A 19,049-nucleotide genomic window follows, 5' to 3' on the forward strand; every position below is an offset into this window, starting at 1 on the left:
TAAACTGTTTTCATCATACATTTCAACATACATTTATTATTTGCATAAACCAAACATCCTGTTATTGTTTTTCTGTTTTTTTTTTTTTTTTATGTCTGTGCTTCGATTTAGTTGTTTGAGACATTTCAAATATTTTATACGTTTTTTACTTGTATTTAAGCTCTGTACCTGTGAACTGTTAATTTTTTTTTTCTGACTGAGCTGTATTCTGATATCACTCATTTTCTATATAAACACAGATCCTTTTTCCTTCTCTGTCCACCATCATTTTACAGAGTTTTGACACTTCTTGCATTATCTTGCTTGTTTCCACATTTCAGGTGTATTACAACAAAACGTCCACTTACAATTATTGTTAAACGCTCTCATTTAAAAGCTAAATTTTCCAAATTAGGCACACAGTGTCTGGCTATTTCTCTCCTTATTTATGTCAAACCTTGTTTTCTGCACTTTGTTATTGCTGAATTCCTCCATCTCACCCTGTGAATCAACATCTGTAATAAGGAGACCTGAACGTTTAACCCTTTTCTGTTAGAGATGTTCATTTGTCAAAGTGTGATCTGTTCTTCTTGAACTCTTACATTTCATTTGAAATGGCTGACGAAATAAAACTCTTTTTATGTCCTCAAATCTGGCTGACATGAATTCATCCTTCTCATTTAAATTGTTTGTAAATTGTGATTTAGAACTAATGTATGTTCAATTCAATATACAACCATTGTAAACAAAACAATTGTTCAGAAATTAGCAGTGGTAGTCCCATGTTGTGCATGCATGTGGGTGTGTTTGTGTGTGGATGCTAGTATGTGGGTGTGTGTGGACGCGCAATAAGTGTGTTTTGGGTTTCTCGAGGCTGTATTTTTTACTCCTGTCCGCCCACAGCAGCAAACTGCCTCTTCCAGCTCCGAAACACAAACAGAACTGAGCCAGTTCTAACGTTACTTGGAACATGTTTTAATGTCTTAACCACGGAGGTCCGGTCTGGTTCGGTACCGTTCGGCGGCGGCTGTGGCAGCAGCAGTTCTGGGCGGGTTTGATGCTGCTGGACTCACGCTGAGGGAGGTGAGGAAGGAAATGGCGGCCGATCTTCATAAATAACCGTGATTTTCGAAAAAATAAAATAAATAAAAGACATTTTCCAGTGAGTTCGTTCGGGAGATTCGTTTCCCAGAGTCGTTCATATGTCAAGACAGTTTGAGCCATTAGTTTGAATAGTGAGAATTAATGAAACACTATAATGTGCGTCGTATGAAGAAATGTAAAGTTTTAATGGGGTTTGCAGTTAGTTTTACGTTGTTTTGGTGGGTTTGGGCGGTTTTAATGACTGTTAGAGGAGCTGGAGGCCCGTTAGCATGTTAGCATGCTAGCCCGTGTTTACGGAAATCAAACTCAACATTAAAAACAATTAATACATTTTTACATGTTACACGAATACATAGAGATTTGTGTGATTAATGGAGTTTACACTGTGTTTTATGGTTGGATTTTGCGTACAGTAATGTTTATGACAGCAGATGTTTGAAATGTATTATTAAAGTCATACAAATATACACACGTCCTTCACACAGACAAGCGCGCGTGCCTCATTCAGTGCGTTAACTGCATCATTAATCGTTATGGTTGTTGTTTTTATATGCAAATATGTTTAGTTTTTTTTTATGCTGCAGCGTGTGTTTTTCAGCTGTGTGGTCTGTCTGTCTACTGCAGTGTGGGGACACTTGTAAACTCCAGAAGAAACAGAAGATGTTGACAAAATGATAGCAGCTCAGGACCTTCAAACAGACTTCCACCAGTAAGTACCAGACACAAACTAACTTATTCCTTCTCTAGCCAGACACTGTCTGTCTCCAAACCTAACTGTTCAGCATTTATGGGCATCTTAGGCACATTTAACAAGAAGTCCAGCATCTGCTACGTGACAACTTGCTTACTGTGTGCTTGTGTAAGGCCTACCTAAAACAACACTGTGTTCATGTTGGAAAACAGCTCGTTAAACTATATCCTGTATGCACACAAAACACATCTGACCTCTCGTTAGAGCTCTGTAAACACCAACACTAAATGAAAGCACCTGTAAAATATATACACCTGAAATACTCCACATACACACTGCTCTAATCACTGGTGCATTTTGTTTGTTTAGGGAAGGATACTCTCGGCTCTCGGACACTGATCTTGAAGATTTCGACGGTCGGAATGGCAAATCTGGGAAAGGAAAGGTACCTATCAGACAGTGACCTTGCAGAAAGGCATTCAGATCTCTTGTATCACACAATCAGCTTTCAAATACACTGTTAAACAGATATGAGTAAGGCTGTGCTATTAATCACATAAAAGTGAAACTGCGAAATGGTTTAGTGCGATTTAAGTAAATAAATAAATGTGTTGTGTTTCAGAGTGAAGTGCAGCATTGTTTTTTTATTTACAAATCTGCAGCTCATGAGTGGTCACACAAAATCATCTCTGCATGAGCTTTCAATTTGGGTAGTTTATAATGTGCATTTGGGAATGCAATATTGCACCAACTGTCTTTAAACCAGCTGTTGTTGACAAAAAAGAAGATTTTCGGGCTCCCGAAAAAAAGTTTTCCACTGAAATAAAATCTTAATGGTTTAACATTTGAGAAAGAAGAAATTAAAACAGTTGTACTGTAAAGTAATAATTCTTCTTTTATGTTATTGTTCTTAAATTTATTTTATTGTAAAATGTTGCAATAATATTATTATTATAGTGATATATAATCACAAAAAAAGGCAAACCTGGAGATTTTTTTTTTTTTTTTTTTAATCACATTTTAAATTGCCATGGGAATTTTAAAATCACAATTCGAGCCATGCAGCCTTAGAAGCTTGTTTGATTAAAATTTTCTTGCTATTTGCGTCTAGAAGGGGAAAAAGACCTTTGGAGAGAAGTTGAAGGGGTCAGAGGTGAGAGGTCGGGTAAATGGCCACCATCAAGAGAACGACCTGGAGAATCTCAGTTTGTTTGAGATTGTCAAATTGGGCAAGAGTGCCACACAGGTACCGACATGCACACAAACAACCTCAGATACACACTGATCCGTGAGACTATTCATTCACAGACATACACGCTCTCTGTGTGAAAGTGTTCGGATGTATCATCGGAGTAAATCAGCGGTTTGTGTGGTTAGTTATTATATCCAGGTCTAACTGCAGTTTATGCTTTCTGTGTAGGCTGTGTGTGTAGGAAAAAAGGTTTAACTGAGCGAGTGTGTGTGTTTGCTTTGTCTCTCTCTCTGTAGTCAGTGGTTGATGACTGGATTGAGTCCTATAAGATGGACAGAGACTCTGCCCTGTTGGAACTCATCAACTTCTTTATCCACTGCTCTGGCTGTAAAGGTGTGTGTGTGTTCTCTAAGTGTAAATAAGTTTACATAATTCAAGTGTATATTTTGTCTTATTGAATGCGTATGTTTGTTATAGGTGCGGTGAGCTCCGAGATGTTTCGGCACATGCAGAATTCTGAGATCATCAGGAAAATGACGGAAGAGTTTGATGAGGTTTGTTAACGTGTTTATATCACAGACATTTCCATGGGTAGAATCTATGATGGGATGGAGGAGATTAGATACTGCAAATGTATATGGAAAAAGAGTGTGTGTGTGTGTGTGTGTTCAGGACAGTGGTGATTATCCGCTGGCTATGGCAGGTCCGGTGTGGAAGAAGTTTAAATTAAGCTTGTGTGAGTTCATCGCGGTCCTGGTCCGACAGTGCCAATACAGCATCATCTATGATGAGTACATGATGGACACGGTCATCTCTCTCCTCACCGGCCTGTCAGACTCACAGGTCAGAGCGTTCAGACACACCAGTACCCTGGCAGGTGGGTGACTTCGGGCTAGGTACTGTGCAGTGTTCAGAATAACATACTACCACATAGGGGTGGGCGGTATGACCAAAGTCTTAATCACGATAGGAGTAATTTTATTTCACGGTAACAATATATATCATGTTATATCATATATCATGTGTCATAGTTAGTTTTGCTTTAAACAAGGTCTTTATGATATCAACATTTTTGATACCATAGAAATTTCATAATTCTTGTCACCAGGCTAATACTAGCCTAAATTACAAATAAATAAGAAATAAGCTACATTCATTGTATAAAGTAATGAAATGTATAAAAACACTGCATATTCTTCACAAATTAATTTATTATTAAAGTTGCAAAAGTGATTTAGTCAAGAGCAGTGAGAGAGCTCTTGGATCAGACAGCAGGAATTTTAGACTCCTGTCACTTTAAGAGCTGCCCAGATCCAATATACTGTTACACGTTTTCTTTCTCAGCTGTTTGCTTTCACTTGAGACCTAAATTACTGTGTTTACAAGGATACTTACAAAACACATACAAGTGTGTGTAGTTAACCCCTATCTCATTGGTCTCGAACTCAATTCCTGGAGGGCCACAGCTCTGCAGAGTTTAGCTCCAACCAGCTCCAAATCACACCTGCTTGGAAGTTTCTAGTGATCCTGAAGACCTTGATTAGCTGTATCGGGTGTGTTTGATTAGGGTTTGGAGCTAAACTGTGCAGAGCTGTGGCCCACCAGGAATTGAGTTCGAGACCAAGGATGTTTCTCAATTCCAAGAACACAGAGAATGGACTTGTTCCCGTGGAGACCAGTCTTGCAAGGTTTCCTTGGAAGAGCGAACTCGGAAGGATGCGAGAGCACAGAACGCATCCTTGTGAGAATTGAGATGTACTGCGTTCTTGCTTAACATAGTCTCAGCTTAAGCAGTGGCCAATGAACAATAAATATAACATAACATTGTCATAACTTATTAAAACATTTCATACTATTATAGATATTATTTTCATATAATTGTATATCGTTTTATTTTACAGCGTTACATGTTTAACTATGACTATGTTAAGATTCATTTTAATATGCCAATAAAAATACTGCAGACTTTGTCTGGGTCTTAGCACTTTATTAAAATTAAGCAAAACAAAACGTTAAATGTTTACTTTCAAGAGCCGTCAAGTATTCGTGAGAGCGAGTTTAAAGCTTACAGGCTTCCGTACACCGGCTGCCCGCAGCGTCTTCTGGGATTTCTCACGGCACGATTCTCTCAAGTCTGCACTCGATGCATCCTCGATATCAAGAACACATCTGGGAACTTTCATGCGTCCTCTGTACTTGCGTTCTTGAGAATTGGAACTGAACTTCGACGGTCGATGATGACATAGAACGAGAACACAAGGACGCAAGATCGCAGAAGAACGCATATTGAGAAACAGCCCAATACTCTTACTCTTAAACTTAACTCTGTGAGCACTGTCTTTACGAAACTGTTTCTCAGACAGCACGCACATACACCTAAATGAGCTCTCTTTTGCTGCTGATTGCACTTCAGTGGCTTGAAATCACTTGTTTTAAAACGCAATGCTTAAAAACGTGCAAACGATAAGTTTTCATGACCACGTAGTACAGCAACGCCACGTGAGTGTGTAAAGATGATATTTGAAAACGTAGTTTATGCTGCTACTTCTGCATAAACACATAGTTGTGTCATGCAGTTTTCCGTCAGTGTGTTCTTATTGATAAAGGTTTGAATTATATACGCTGACCTTTTTTTCACTGTATTTCAGCCATGAAACTGATGACCGCTTTGGTGAATGTTGCTCTGAATTTGAGCATTAATTTGGACAACACGCAAAGACAATACGAGACAGAGCACAACAAGAGCATTGGGAAACGAGCCAATGAACGCCTGGAGCTCTTGCTGCAAAAACGAAAGGAGGTGATACACACACTCGCGTGCACACACACATACACTCAAAAACCTGATTCAAACATGTTTTTTTGTAATTATTAGCTCCAGGAAAACCAGGATGAGATTGAGAACATGATGAATGCCATTTTTAAAGGAGTATTCATCCACAGATACAGGTAAGCAAACATCCCAATAACTGACTGACTGATTCAATTAATTAATATTTTAAAATGATCCACAAGCTGCTTTTTCTCTTGTATTTGTGTGCAGGGATGTGATTGCTGAGATCAGGGTTGTCTGCATTGAAGAGATTGGTATGTGGATGAAGATGTACAGTGAGGCTTTTCTTAATGACAGTTACCTGAAGTACGTGGGCTGGACCATGTATGATAAGGTATCACAAACACATTCACACAGATTGCTTGTGAGATGTTTAGGTTTGACCTGTATATGACATCTCACCCATTTACATTATTTTTCATTCTCCAGCAAGGTGAGGTTCGTCTGAAGTGTCTTACTGCTCTTCAGGGTTTGTACTATAGCAGAGAACTCAATGCCAGACTGGAACTTTTCACCAGCCGCTTCAAGGTGAGTCTTTCACCAGGACACTTGCTATGGCAACATTCCTATTGTGTGGATTCCTATTTATCACTGAAAAATGTATTTTCTTACCGACAGTTCTCTCATTCTTTGTCTCTGTAGGATCGAATTGTGTCCATGACTCTGGATAAGGAATATGATGTTGCTGTTCAGGCCATTAAGTTGCTGACGCTGGTCCTGCAGTGAGTTCAGCATTCAGAGTCTTACTTTTCTTTTAGAGGTGTCTTTTTACTATGTGATTGTGTTTGTTTGTGCATACAGGAGTAATGATGAGGTTTTGACTGCAGAAGACTGTGAGAGCGTCTATCACTTGGTTTACTCTGCCCACCGACCAGTTGCCGTGGCAGCAGGGGAGTTTCTCTACAAAAAGTAAATGTTACACTTTTTTGTATCAGCAAGTCTGTGCTTCATTAAATACCAGTGTAATTAAAGACATTTGCCACATTAGTTCTCATCCATAATGCATCTGATGCTCACCATGACTGACTGATTCCTCTTAAGACTGTGCATGTATGCTGGTGCTGTGTTCCCAGGTTATTCAGTCATCATGGTCCAGAGGATGAGGGGCGGCCCAGGAGAGGCAGACAGTGTTTGAATGCTAACCTCATCAGAACGACTGTCTTGTTCTTTCTTGAGAGTGAGGTGTGCTTGATGTGCTCAGCGTGCTATGTCACTTCGTAATGTCTCGTTATAGAAATATTTTGACTGAGCAGGTATTTTCTAGCACATTGTATGAGAGCAAATTGTGACAAAGGCAGTTAGATTATTTTAAAAAGTAGGGAAATAAGAATTTAGCCTAATTTATTCCTCTGAATAGAATAGTATCTGAACAGACTGTGAGACAGTAGGTTGGCTTTTTAAGATATCATGAAAGTTTGTGTGTTTTAGCTGCATGAGCATGGTGCCTACCTGGTGGACAGCTTGTGGGATTGTGCGTCAGAGTTGCTGAAGGACTGGGAGAGTATGATCAGCCTGCTGCTGGATGAACCTTATCCTGGAGAGGAGGGTACATGGCTATCAGATCCACTCACTTGCATCTCTCACTTGGTTTTTTGGGTCTGGATCAGAATTTGGCTAAAAATCATTCTTACCTAAACTACTCAAACACCATGATGTGTGTGTTTCAGCTCTTACTGATGCTCAGGAAACTGCTCTGATTGAGATCATGCTCTGTGCTGTCAGACAGACTTGTGAGTGTCATCCACCCACCGGACGAGGCCCTGGCAAAAGGGTGAGACACACGCACACACACACAAACAACATTTTGGTTTCGCCATATTAGTGAGGATGTCCCATAGATGCAAACGTTTTTACACGGAGGTGATACTTTTTTTAAGCTTCCGGCCCTGAACCTAAATCCAAAAAGTTATTACTGGACAAAATTTTGGCATGAAATAAAAATTCACCCTGTCTATTTTCTAAATCTTGTCTTGTCCATGCGTGTGGTTCATTTAAATAATTTTTTTTCTTGCGTTCTCTGGTAACATATGCTGGACTTCTCTAATCATTTAGTCCACTTAAACCCTGCATGTTTTGTACGCTTGACTATATGCTCATATTCAGATCTGCCTCCATCCAGTCAACATCCTGATGGATAGAACCCTGTCAATATAGTCCCTGTTCTATATTGATTCTTTTTTCGATAATCTGTTCTGATCACTCTGATGTACATCATAATATGGAAGAAACCTGTTGCTGTTTCTTTCATTTCAACAAGCAAACACATTTGACCGATTGTTCTTTTCAAATAGAGAGGACCACGTATGTTCTCACATGTTCTTTTTTTGGCATTTTTACTATACTTGTGAGGATGTTTTCAAAACTTTGGATATCAGAAAACAGTAGCCAAACCTGTAAACACATGCGCACACAAATATTTTCAGTCCAGCAAATCATGTCAATAAAAATAGAATAATTTTCTAAACCACCCATAAATAAAAATTCTGCCATTATTTCCTCATTTTCATCTTGCTTCAAATGTGTATGCTGTTTCTTATTCTGGCGCAGGTTCTAACAGCTAAAGAAAAGAAAACCCAGCTGGATGATCGAACAAAGATCACAGAAACATTTGCTGTGGCTCTGCCTCTGTTACTGGCTAAAGTGAGTGATTCTATGCATTGACAGGTGCATGTAATGCATCAGTTGAATAACAAACAAATGTAAATTATGTAAATGTAAATATCACTTTAATTGCAGTCATTAATTCTCAACACGTTGTGTGTGTTTTTGGGATTACAAGAAAAATTTAATTGCAATACTGATTAGCTTTTTGGGGATAAAATAATGGTCCACAACTCACTGCATACAGATATTCCAAACAAGTGATTGCAATCTTAATAAGGATGGGAAACCAAGTGATTTCTGAAAAAAAAAAAAAAATTACTCTCAAACTTCTTTCTCTCTCTCTCTCTCAGTATTCAGTGGACCCAGAGAAGGTCACTAATTTGTTGCAGTTTCCTCAGTATTTTGATCTAGAGATCTATACAACTGGTCGGCTGGAGAAGGTAATTATTAACATAAAAAAAATGTTTTACCACATAGTACACTAAATATTGTGCTTATAAAATAAGTCACTTTTAACATGAAAGTTTACAATAGTAGTAACACATTTTTGAATCAGTACATGGTCAAGTAATGATTGATAGTTAATGTTTTATTGTAGTAGGTTCTATAAGTAATTCTTGCGCTGATGTCCTGCAGCATCTGGATGCTTTGCTGCGCCAGGTCCGTGATGTGGTGGAGAAGCACGCAGACACAGATGTATTAGAGGCATGTTCCATGACATTCCATGCGCTGTGCAATGAGGAATTCACCATCTATAACCGTGTAGATATTGTCCGCAGTCAGATGCTTGACGAACAGATTGATAAGTTCCACCGTCTGTTGGAGGACGTCCTGCAGGAGGTGTGTGTGGTCATTTTCTCTGTGTAACTGCTCTTTGTGATTTCACCAGTTAACGGTTAAATATAACGGTTTTGTTTGTTTAAGGGAGAGGAGCCTGATGAAGATGATGCCTATCAAGTTTTGTCAACACTCAAAAGAATCACAGCCTTCCACAAGTAAGAACACACTTTGTCACTAAAACTGAGAAATTCCAAAGGTCCTACAGCAGATCTTAATTTTTTTTTAGAAAAAGAAAGAAGGTTTATTTTATTATTTTGATGTGGAGTTAAATAAATAAATCTGTATATGTTTTCTGAGGTTCACATTTATGTACCAGTGGACTTTCTTCGTCATAACTGTGTGTGTCTGTGTTTGTGCTCCCTGCAGTGCCCATGACCTCACAAAATGGGACCTTTTCACCAGCAACTACAAACTTTTGAACTCTGGCCTGCAAAACGGAGATATGCCTGAGCAGGTACTGACAACTGATCCAGGGGCTTAACTCGCTTTTCCACCGCGTGGTATGACTCGGCACGGCTCGGTTTACGTTTCCACTGCAGTTTAGTACCGCTTTAGAGTGGGCGGGATTATTCACGTCGTTATAGTTGCGCCGCCTCTACTGCCATGACTCCTGAAAAACTTTTTCATTCCGCATCGCTCCATCAAGCTCTTGCTGGATCAGCTCCTCTGCTATCAACGAGAGGAATGTCTGTACTTCCTCAACAGATAACGAAACAGCTATTTTTTGGTTATTTAAAAAAAAAAAAGGTGCGCTCATTCAAAACAGTTGCGTTCGATCCTTCGCTGGCTGTGCTGATTAAAATCTAGTGGGTCTGTTGTGTCTCGTGTTGCAAGTTCAATGACGCAGGCAGTAACGATTTTCTCCAGCCAATCAGTGATCAGCAGAGTTTACACGTCACGCTTGGAACCTCATCCGAGGTGGTACTGAAAAAAGTACCAGGTACTGTAGCAAGTGGAAAACCCCCCAAAAGTGAACTGTACCATGCAGTGGAGAAGCGCCATTAGTTCACTGGCCAGGTTGCATGCCTTATACATGCTCTTCTGCAGTGAAATGTTGTTCTGAACAAACTTAATGTTGCTTTAATGAATGGAGCACATTGCTTTTACAATTTTTGTTCCCCAGATGCATTTAGATGACATTTACTTACATAAATTCATAATTAAGGAATATTAATCAAGCAACAATGTTAAGAAAAAGGAAAAAAAAACTATTCAGTGATCTTGACTGGATAAGAGAACATTAACACAAAGTTAGACCTACAAAATAATGTAACAGACAGCATCAAATTAATTTTTTGTATTATAAAATTTTTAGCTAGCAGTACAGATAAGGCCCTTAAATTAAAGTTTCAATGAATTCAATTTAATTTTAATTTTTTTCCCTACTACACTGCCATATGTGTTTCATTATATATATATATATATTTTTTTTTGCCTTTATAGATCGTGGCTCATGCACTCCAGTGCACTCACTATGTCGTACTCTGGCACTTGGCTAAGTTCTCGGAGGGCAGTGCCAGCAAGGTACAACACACACACATACATGCCCAGACCTGTGTTGAGACTGTCATTTGTGAGCGTTTAGTCACACTCTCGTCCTGTTTCAGGATGATATGTTGCTGTTGCGGAGGCAGGTGAGAGCCCTCTGCATGATGTGTCAGAGGTACCTGAATAGTATCAGCACTGTTGTCAAAGAACAGGTGAGTCTGACCTGCAACGCCAAGCCCCTACGTCCTTTCATGTATAGGGGATTCTGGGAAAATGAACTGTGTGTTTTTGTGTGGTGCAGGCCTTCACCATTCTCTGTGATGCACTCCTGATCTTCAGTTATCAGATTGTGGCATCGGGGCGGGAAGCTTTAGAGCCCTTGGTCTTCAGTCCAGATGCATCCTTACAGAGCGAACTACTCAACTTCATCCTTGATCACGTGTTTGTTGACCAGGACGAGGACAGCAGCACAGGTAAATGACAAATAGGACAGAAGACTGCTCTGATCCACTTCAAGGTGAAATTGAGTGTATAACAGTAAGTATGCAGTCTATACTCCAGAGACAAGATCAGCTGTTGACTTATCTTATCTCATTAATTTATTTAGAAACAATAAATATTTGTGAAAATCTTTACACACCGCCAATCAAAAGTTTGGTCATTAAATTACTTTCTTTTTTTTTAACAGTCTATTTTTATTACAGTTATTATCATTATTATATTCTGCACTATTGTTGGCTGCTTTTTTCGCTATCCCGTCAAATTTATTCAATTCATTTTTGGTTGTGTCTTGCAGATGATGAGGCTGGTAAGATTGAGGCGCTCCACAGACGCAGGAATTTACTGGCTGCCTTCTGCAAATTAATCATCTACAATGTGGTAGAGATGAAGACAGGAGCAGATATCTTCAGACAATACATGAGAGTGAGTCTCATTTATGTTGTAACATTTCTCTGTATTTGTTACTTGATGCTTACATTGACTCCCTGTCTCTGTCTGTGTATAGTACTATAATGATTACGGTGATATCATTAAGGAGACCATGAGTAAAGCACGTCAGATTGACAAGATTCAGTGTGCCAAGACTCTGATCCTCAGCTTGCAGCAGGTGAGGCAATGCTTCCGTCCTTACTCAGACCAGCGCTCCCAGCAAGACTGAATAACAGAAGTGTGATGTTTGTGTTTCAGCTGTTTAATGAGATGCTGAATGATCTGGGCTGTAACTTCGATCGATCCGCATCTGCATTCTGTGGGATTAAAGAACTGGCCCGACGCTTCTCACTCACGTTTGGACTCGATCAAATCAAAACCAGAGAGGCCATTGCAATGCTCCACAAGTAAGAAAATTTTAAACACACTTGCTGTAAAGTCCCAGGCCTAGCTGTGTTCTGGTTCTTCATCTCGAATTGTTTAATGGGAGCTCCAGCCACTTTCTTTATCCTGTTTGCGTAAAACTATACTTTATATATTTAAAACTATAATTCAGAATTGAATTCTGGCACCAGCATTAGAACCATTAGAACCATTTCAGTGGAAAAGGGGCAACGATATGTCTTTGTGACAGTCACAGAGTGTGTGTTTTCTGTGTTTAGGGATGGAATAGAATTTGCCTTTAAAGAGCCCAGTCCACAGGGGGAGGGCGGCCCTCCTCTCAACCTCGCATTCCTTGACATCCTCAGTGAATTTTCCTCCAAACTACTGAGGCAGGACAAGAAGACTGTGTAAGACACTCACATTGAGAATCACTGCTGTCTCAGATCCGTCAGAGACCCAAGTATTTATATTCATGATGCAGTATTTTTAGGAAGACATTAGTTGTAAAAAACATTTCATTTAGGCACTATTTTGATTGTAATATGGATAAAGGTTGCAACACTGGCCATTTTGCTAAATTCCCCCTTTTTTTTTTTTTACTAACCAGCACACAAATGTATTTGAAAAATAATACATTTGAACCAGTAAATTTGACTTAAATACTGTATTTAATTTTAATTTTTAAAAAACATGTTTTTCTTGTCAATGAGAAATTAATGACAAAACAGCTCAAAAAACTGGATTTTTCTGGATTTTTTTTGTACCATTCATTAAATAGGCTTCATTGTGTAAAAACAGTAGAAAAAAGTTTGACACCTAATGCCAGCATTGCATTTTTGCTTTGAACAAAGATTAATGTATGTTTACATTTTCAGGGCATGTAAGCCTTTCCCCCTCACTAGACACACATAAATAAAAATATAAACTTTCTAAATAGATCAATTGGTTTGACAAGTATAAACTCGGCATGTTTTTTTGTAACTCTGGCAGATAATACCCATTTTTTTCCCCAACAAAGCTGTAGTTGTGATAAATTTCAGTGTCAGCTGCTCTTATGTGTAGTTTTTACCTGTATTTGTTAAATAAACAAATGTTGAAATTGTTACACTGGGTCTCTGAAGGTTAATGGTGTACTGTCTTTTAAATGAGTATTTCTATTGAAGTATATTTATGTTTTTTGTTTGACCTCCGATCTCTCCCATCAGGCACCTGTATCTAGAGCGGTTTATGACCTTTCAGATGGCCCTGCAGAGGGACGACTGCTGGTTACCGCTCATCTCCTACCGTAACTCTCTGCAGGTGGGTGCTGATGATGACACTCTGTCTGTCATCAGCGGTATGAGCAGCAGGAGCTCCGCCCGCAGTCGCAGGAGCAAACCACCTGCCGCCAGCAAGAGAAAACTACCCGAGGGTACATATGCATTGAATCATAATTATGATTAATTTATAATCTTTATAGATTAATCTTTAGGGTAAAACTGACTTTTCTCTCTGTCTGTCTCAGAGGAGAGCAGCTGTAGCAGCAGTGATGTGAGCATGTGGGTAAATCGTGAGCAGAGTGGCCCACACACTCCTGTAATGATGTCATCACCCCACATCGTCTCTACTGTCCTGCGGGATGCAAAGAAGCTCCGCCCTGAGCAGGGGTACATGGGAGTTTACAGCATGAGCAACGAAACGCCACACACACCCCTGCAGCAGCAGCAGCAGCAGCACCAACACATGGACTACAAGTAAGCACACAAACACAAACATTTTACCACATACTCTCTGTAACACACACACAAACACACGTTAGTTTTTGTGAAAAGTGGGGACATTCCATAGGTGTAATGGTTTTATACTGTACTTACTGTTTGTGCTATTGCCCTACACCAATCCTACACCTAAACCTACCCCTTACAGGAGACTGCATTTCAACTTTCCCCAAAAAAACCTCACTCTGTGTGATTTATAAGCGTTTTGAAAAGTGGGGACTAGGGCTGCAACAACGAATCGATTAAATCGATAAAATCGACATTACTAAAGCGTTGGCAACGAATTTCATAATCGATTCGTTGTGTCGCGCGACGGAGACGTTTGATTATTATAAAAAAAAAAAAAACTTTAGTTGAGCGGAGCTGAGTGAACACACTCGGTCTCTCTGCACGGATGCTAGCAGAGTTTGGCACCTCATAAATAAAAAAAAAAAAAAAGTAAAAAAAAAAAAAAAACGAGCAGAGGTAGAGGAAAGATACATGGCGGAGGCAGAGAAATCCGTGCACCCAAGTCATCCAAGGTGTGGGAGCAGGGGCGGCGTTATGATGGCAGAGTATGGCAGTTGCCATACCCTAGCCCAGTCAGGTGCTGTGAAAAATTATCCAAACTTGAGTCGCTTATAATTCGTTTTATTATTTTAAATCAGAGAGTTTTAAAATAGTAAACCAATGATAAGCATTAAAATAACTTGTCAGTAAAACTTCGTAACGCCATTGGATCATCGAGCTCTCAGCGAGACCTCGTAACTTCACCCGCCTCCGTTCAGATTGACGCGCGCACAGCCTGGAGAAGATGAGATCTCTGCTTTTCGCAATGCAAGGGTGAATAAATAATTGGTGTTTGAATAGTACAGCGTTTTCTTTACTCAAACACTATGTCAGTAAAGGATAATGTTTTTGTGTGTTTGAAGAGTGGAGAAGAATTAGTTATTTGCTGTCTATATCGTTTTAAATATCCTGTGCATTATGTGCATAAGCGCTTAATTTGAGATTTTGGCCAAGTGTATTAAACAACAAGAAAAACTAAGCGCCCATATAGCTACAATCAAAGTTATATAACCTGTAAAGTTGATGAAAGCATAATGCACTTAATGCACTTATGCACTGCACAACAGTTACAGCCGTTCTAACGACAGACAAAACACTCCATCTCCGTCATTCTCTGGTCAAAAACATTATTAACTCCCTTTGAGCTTGATTTTCATATAATGTTAAGTGCAGGTGTCTGATACAATACCAACGCTAACGACGCAGTGTTGTTAAATTATTTAATTTTTGCACTCCCAGATGTAAAGCATACATGTGTATGTTTTTGTGTTAGTCCATTTTATTTTATTTTATTATTATTATAACAGCTCAGGGATGTTCAAGGAGCAACATGTTTGTGCACTTTCTAAAGATTTTAGTTCTGTTTTTGAATAAAGGGTTGGAAATGAATGCTTTTTTTTTTTTTTTTTTTAAATCCGATTCATCGATTAATCGAAAAAATAATCGACAGATTAATCGATTATTTAAATAATCGCTAGTTGCAGCCCTAGTGGGGACATGGGTCAATGTCCTGAAAAGTCACCTTCACCTTGTAATACCCATGTCATACCTTTTGTCATTATACAAATCTATGTCTGGACTTTTCACAAAAACGCGCGCGCGCGTGCACACACACACACACACACACACACACACACACACACACACTCTCATTAGTAAAAAGATTATTGAGAGCTGATTTGTTTTCAGTTCTCAGGTTGCGTGGATGATGGCCCAGAAACAGCAGCAGGAAAGAGCAAGCCTGCAGTACAGCAAGATGAGAGGCCACATTCAACACACCATGTGAGTACACATTTACATACATATATCTCGATCAGTATTATTATTATTATTTTTTTAAACATAGAAATTAATACTTTTTTCAGCAACGATGCAGTAAATTGATCAAACGTGATAGTGAAGACATTTATAATGTTACAGAGGATTTCTATTTCAAATAAATGTTGTTCTTTTGAAAATTCTATTCATCAAAGAATACTTAAAAATGTGTACAACTGTTTGCACCAAAATATTAAGCTGCTTTCAGCATTTATAATAACAACAAATGTTTCTTGACTGTCAAATGAGCGTATTAGAAGTATCACGTGATATTGAAGAATGAAGAAATGGCTGCTAAAAATGAATAATTATTTAAAAAATATTTTTTTTAAATAGTACTGTTTTACTGTATTTTTGATCAAGTAAATGCTGACTTGCTGAGTTTAAAGGTCCTTACACACTGAGTGCGAAATTTTCATAAGCGTTTTTATTTTCCGTATTCGTCATCCTTTCCTATCAAAATGGTTTTTACGGATGCGAAAACGCTGAAAATCGAACCTGATCTGAATTTTTTTTTATGATGGATGAAAGTTTCGGAGGCAGTGTGTAAACATGATTGACACAACGTGAGGTCGTATTTATTTTTTAACGTGCGAAAAATTCGACTTGGTGTGCAATGACCTTAAGAGGTTTATTTCAATAGCATAAAAAAAAAAATCCGACCGACTCCAAACTTTTGAACGGTAGTGTATGCACGTAGTGATGCACCTTTGTGGATTTTCTGGCAAGATTATCAATTACTTGTGATTTGATATAATTTCACTTTTTGCGTTTTAATGCTATTTTGTTGACAAACTAGCATTGTTCCATTTTATGGTGTTTGAACAGGGCTGCCACAGTAATGAGATTTGAACATTTTTGATTGTGGTCACCAGGCTTCAAAATCTCACATGGTCATTTGCATTCTTGCACTTCTTTGTTTGCCAGTCGGCGTGGCAGTGGGCTGATGGAGGATGATGAGGAACCGATTGTAGAGGATGTAATGATGTCATCAGAGGAACGACTGGACGACCTTAACGAGGGCATGGACTTCGACACTATGGACATTGATCTGGTAGGAATCAGAAATCAGGAAAGCATAATATCAACCAGTGAAAACCCTTTCTGTCACAAAGATTCACTGTCACTCAATCAGGTGCAGAGTCACAATGATAGCGTTGCTCAGATCTTCACATAATCCATCTAATCCAGTTTCCTTCAGCTGCGGGGTCGAGAGAAAACACATTTTGTGTCATTGTTTTTAACTTGACCTTTTTTTGTTTTTCTGAAGCCTCCATCCAAAAACCGCAGGGAGAGATCCGAGCTGAAACAAGACTACTTTGACCCTGCCTCCATCATGGATGACTCTGTAAGCCTTCTTTCATCTGCCTGTTTATTCATTCATTTATTAATCCACTTTATAATTAATTCATTAGATGTGCTTGTTAGAAATCCCTTAGATTTACATTAAAGGAGGGACCAGAGGATTATGTGCTTTTTTTTTTTATCTTGTGCCAGTATTAGTAAGCAGCCACACAGCATTGTGGCAGTGAATTTACAATTAAATTTTTTTTTCACAAAACTTCAAAAATCTAATTTGTTAGTTTGTTCTCTGTCCATTTACTCGTCACTGTGAAGTGACAGATGAGATGCTAAGGAAGAACAAAGTGCTAAAGACTCATTCATGCCAAAAACAGTATATAACAAATCAAAAACCTATGAAGTTTAAAACATCGTTCTAAAGTTGACCACATTTCATGGACAAAATGGTCCTTTGCCTATAGTCAATAGTATAGTGATGTATGAAGTACACAACTCAGACAGAAGTAACTTTCAAACAAAGCATTTTCTGTTTCTGCAATCCACGTAACCGACTTAAACCTATTGAATATATAACCGTTATTAGAGCCAACTTGAATATAGCTGTCATTATAGTTATTGCTCTTGGTGTGAACGTCCTGAACCCTTTGCACCTGCAGTACTGGGGGTTATGAAGTGACTGTGTGTGTTTTGTCTAACAGGTCCTTAATGTCTCCATGTTCTGAGATGGGTACATGAGAGTGGTGACATGTTTTCCTCCTCTGATTTCACTCCATGGACTAAATGCACATGATGGTGCTGCGTATCTTTCCCTCCTGAAAACACACCATAACTTTCCATCTGTACATATAACAGCCCACAGGGTGACAGGCAAACATTTTTAGCATGAGATCAGACTTATCTATTCATGCTCTTTTGTAACGAAGGTTTAAAAATAGCTGTTTTTTTTAAACTCCTGGAGGAGTTTTGATTTTTAGGTAATTTTGTAAAGACAATCAATTGTAAATGACTTTATAAAGGGTGATTTAAATCTAAAATTTATAACTCAACTTTCCTTAAAGGGTTTAGACTTGCAGTGTCTGTTTTTTTCACTGTACCTTTCTCTCTCTCTCTCTTTTTTAATTCATCAATCACAATGTTTTCACTTCTCAAGTAGGTTAAGCCTCATATTGTGATGATATTCCTCAAAACTTACTTGACTGAGTGGCTGATTTCGTTTTTTATAGGTCCTCTGAGAGCTCTAAGCACTTGTACTGATTGGCTAAAACTTAGAAAGCCCACCCCTCCCTCAGTTAAATTCATTTCAGGATATATATATATATATATATATAATTTTTTTTGGTCAACTTAAAATTTCTAAGGTATTTCTGCATTAAGGGCATTGCCCCCTATTTTCAAAGAAAAGCTCTTTCTGTAGAATATATCTAATTTCTTTTTAAATATTAGAAATGGGTATTATAATATATTGTTATATATCTTCTAAAAATATATATATAATTATATATATATATGTATTATTTTGTTTTACACAAAATGTGTAATGTAATGTGAATCATTGCTGATTTATATTTAACTTAATGTTTTTATGTTTGGTATCCAACCTACTGTTTCATTCACATTGCATCTGTCCTGAGAGAATCACTGATGTTTTATTAACTTTCATTTTGGAAAAGCTCCACTGTGAAAAACTCTATAATCTTTCCCCTTTATGTAGTTCATTGAAGTTGTGGGTTGTTTTTGAGGTTAGGTAGTTGAGACCATGAACGGCTTGTTAATCAGAGTGAATTATGATGATTGTCTTTGTGGTGAGAAATCTTAGTAAATGTAACCATGGTGATTTTATGCCGGGTAGATACAATTCTGCATGGAGCTTTTGGTCAGGATTGGAATGGAAGTGTTTTTTTTTGTTTTTTATGTGTTTCACACATAGTTGGTCACTTGTCCCACTTTGATTTTAATTTCCAGTCCTGCAATGTCTTCTTATTTCCAAAAGTGTGTGAGTGTTTGTATTTTAATGTGTTGGACTGTACATAAAAAAAACAAGATGTTTTTATTCTATTTACAAGATGTCAGTAGTTTCAT

General features: G+C 38.3%; 1 protein-coding gene across 5 annotated transcripts; it reads left to right on the forward strand.

Annotated features, from left to right (window-relative positions):
* The first annotated feature begins 789 nt into the window (after positions 1-789).
* stag2a (STAG2 cohesin complex component a) lies at positions 790-19,025 on the forward strand. 5 transcript variants are annotated; one of them, XM_058776681.1, is made up of 34 exons: positions 790-1,062; positions 1,668-1,792; positions 2,144-2,219; positions 2,886-3,020; positions 3,263-3,359; positions 3,444-3,520; positions 3,639-3,843; positions 5,615-5,766; positions 5,842-5,915; positions 6,010-6,133; positions 6,229-6,327; positions 6,442-6,521; positions 6,601-6,708; positions 6,873-6,981; positions 7,228-7,345; positions 7,467-7,570; positions 8,347-8,439; positions 8,754-8,843; positions 9,040-9,243; positions 9,328-9,398; positions 9,610-9,697; positions 10,687-10,767; positions 10,851-10,943; positions 11,033-11,204; positions 11,528-11,655; positions 11,738-11,839; positions 11,920-12,068; positions 12,324-12,452; positions 13,251-13,456; positions 13,550-13,778; positions 15,540-15,632; positions 16,596-16,722; positions 16,939-17,016; positions 17,669-19,025. In XM_058776681.1, exons 2-34 carry the CDS (start codon positions 1,755-1,757, stop codon positions 17,690-17,692), a joined length of 3,753 nt encoding a protein of 1,250 aa, XP_058632664.1. In that variant the 5' UTR covers positions 790-1,062; positions 1,668-1,754; the 3' UTR covers positions 17,693-19,025. The 5 variants fall into 5 exon arrangements, with proteins under 5 accessions (XP_058632664.1, XP_058632663.1, XP_058632662.1 ...); XM_058776680.1 differs by having other exon boundaries at positions 1,682-1,792; XM_058776679.1 differs by having other exon boundaries at positions 1,708-1,792.
* The last annotated feature ends 24 nt before the right edge of the window (positions 19,026-19,049 follow it).

The sequence above is a fragment of the Onychostoma macrolepis genome, chromosome 05 (genome assembly GCF_012432095.1).
Source record: "Onychostoma macrolepis isolate SWU-2019 chromosome 05, ASM1243209v1, whole genome shotgun sequence".
In the NCBI taxonomy this organism is placed as follows: Eukaryota; Metazoa; Chordata; class Actinopteri; order Cypriniformes; family Cyprinidae; genus Onychostoma; species Onychostoma macrolepis.

Coding starts and splice junctions, on each gene's coding strand:
- stag2a (XM_058776681.1), top strand. CDS start 1,755: ATGATAGCAGCTCAGGACCTTCAAACAGACTTCCACCA. Junction 6,709..6,872: donor GGGGAGTTTCTCTACAAAAA/GTAAATGTTACA, acceptor CTGTGTTCCCAG/GTTATTCAGTCATCATGGTC. Junction 11,840..11,919: donor TGATCCTCAGCTTGCAGCAG/GTGAGGCAATGC, acceptor TTTGTGTTTCAG/CTGTTTAATGAGATGCTGAA.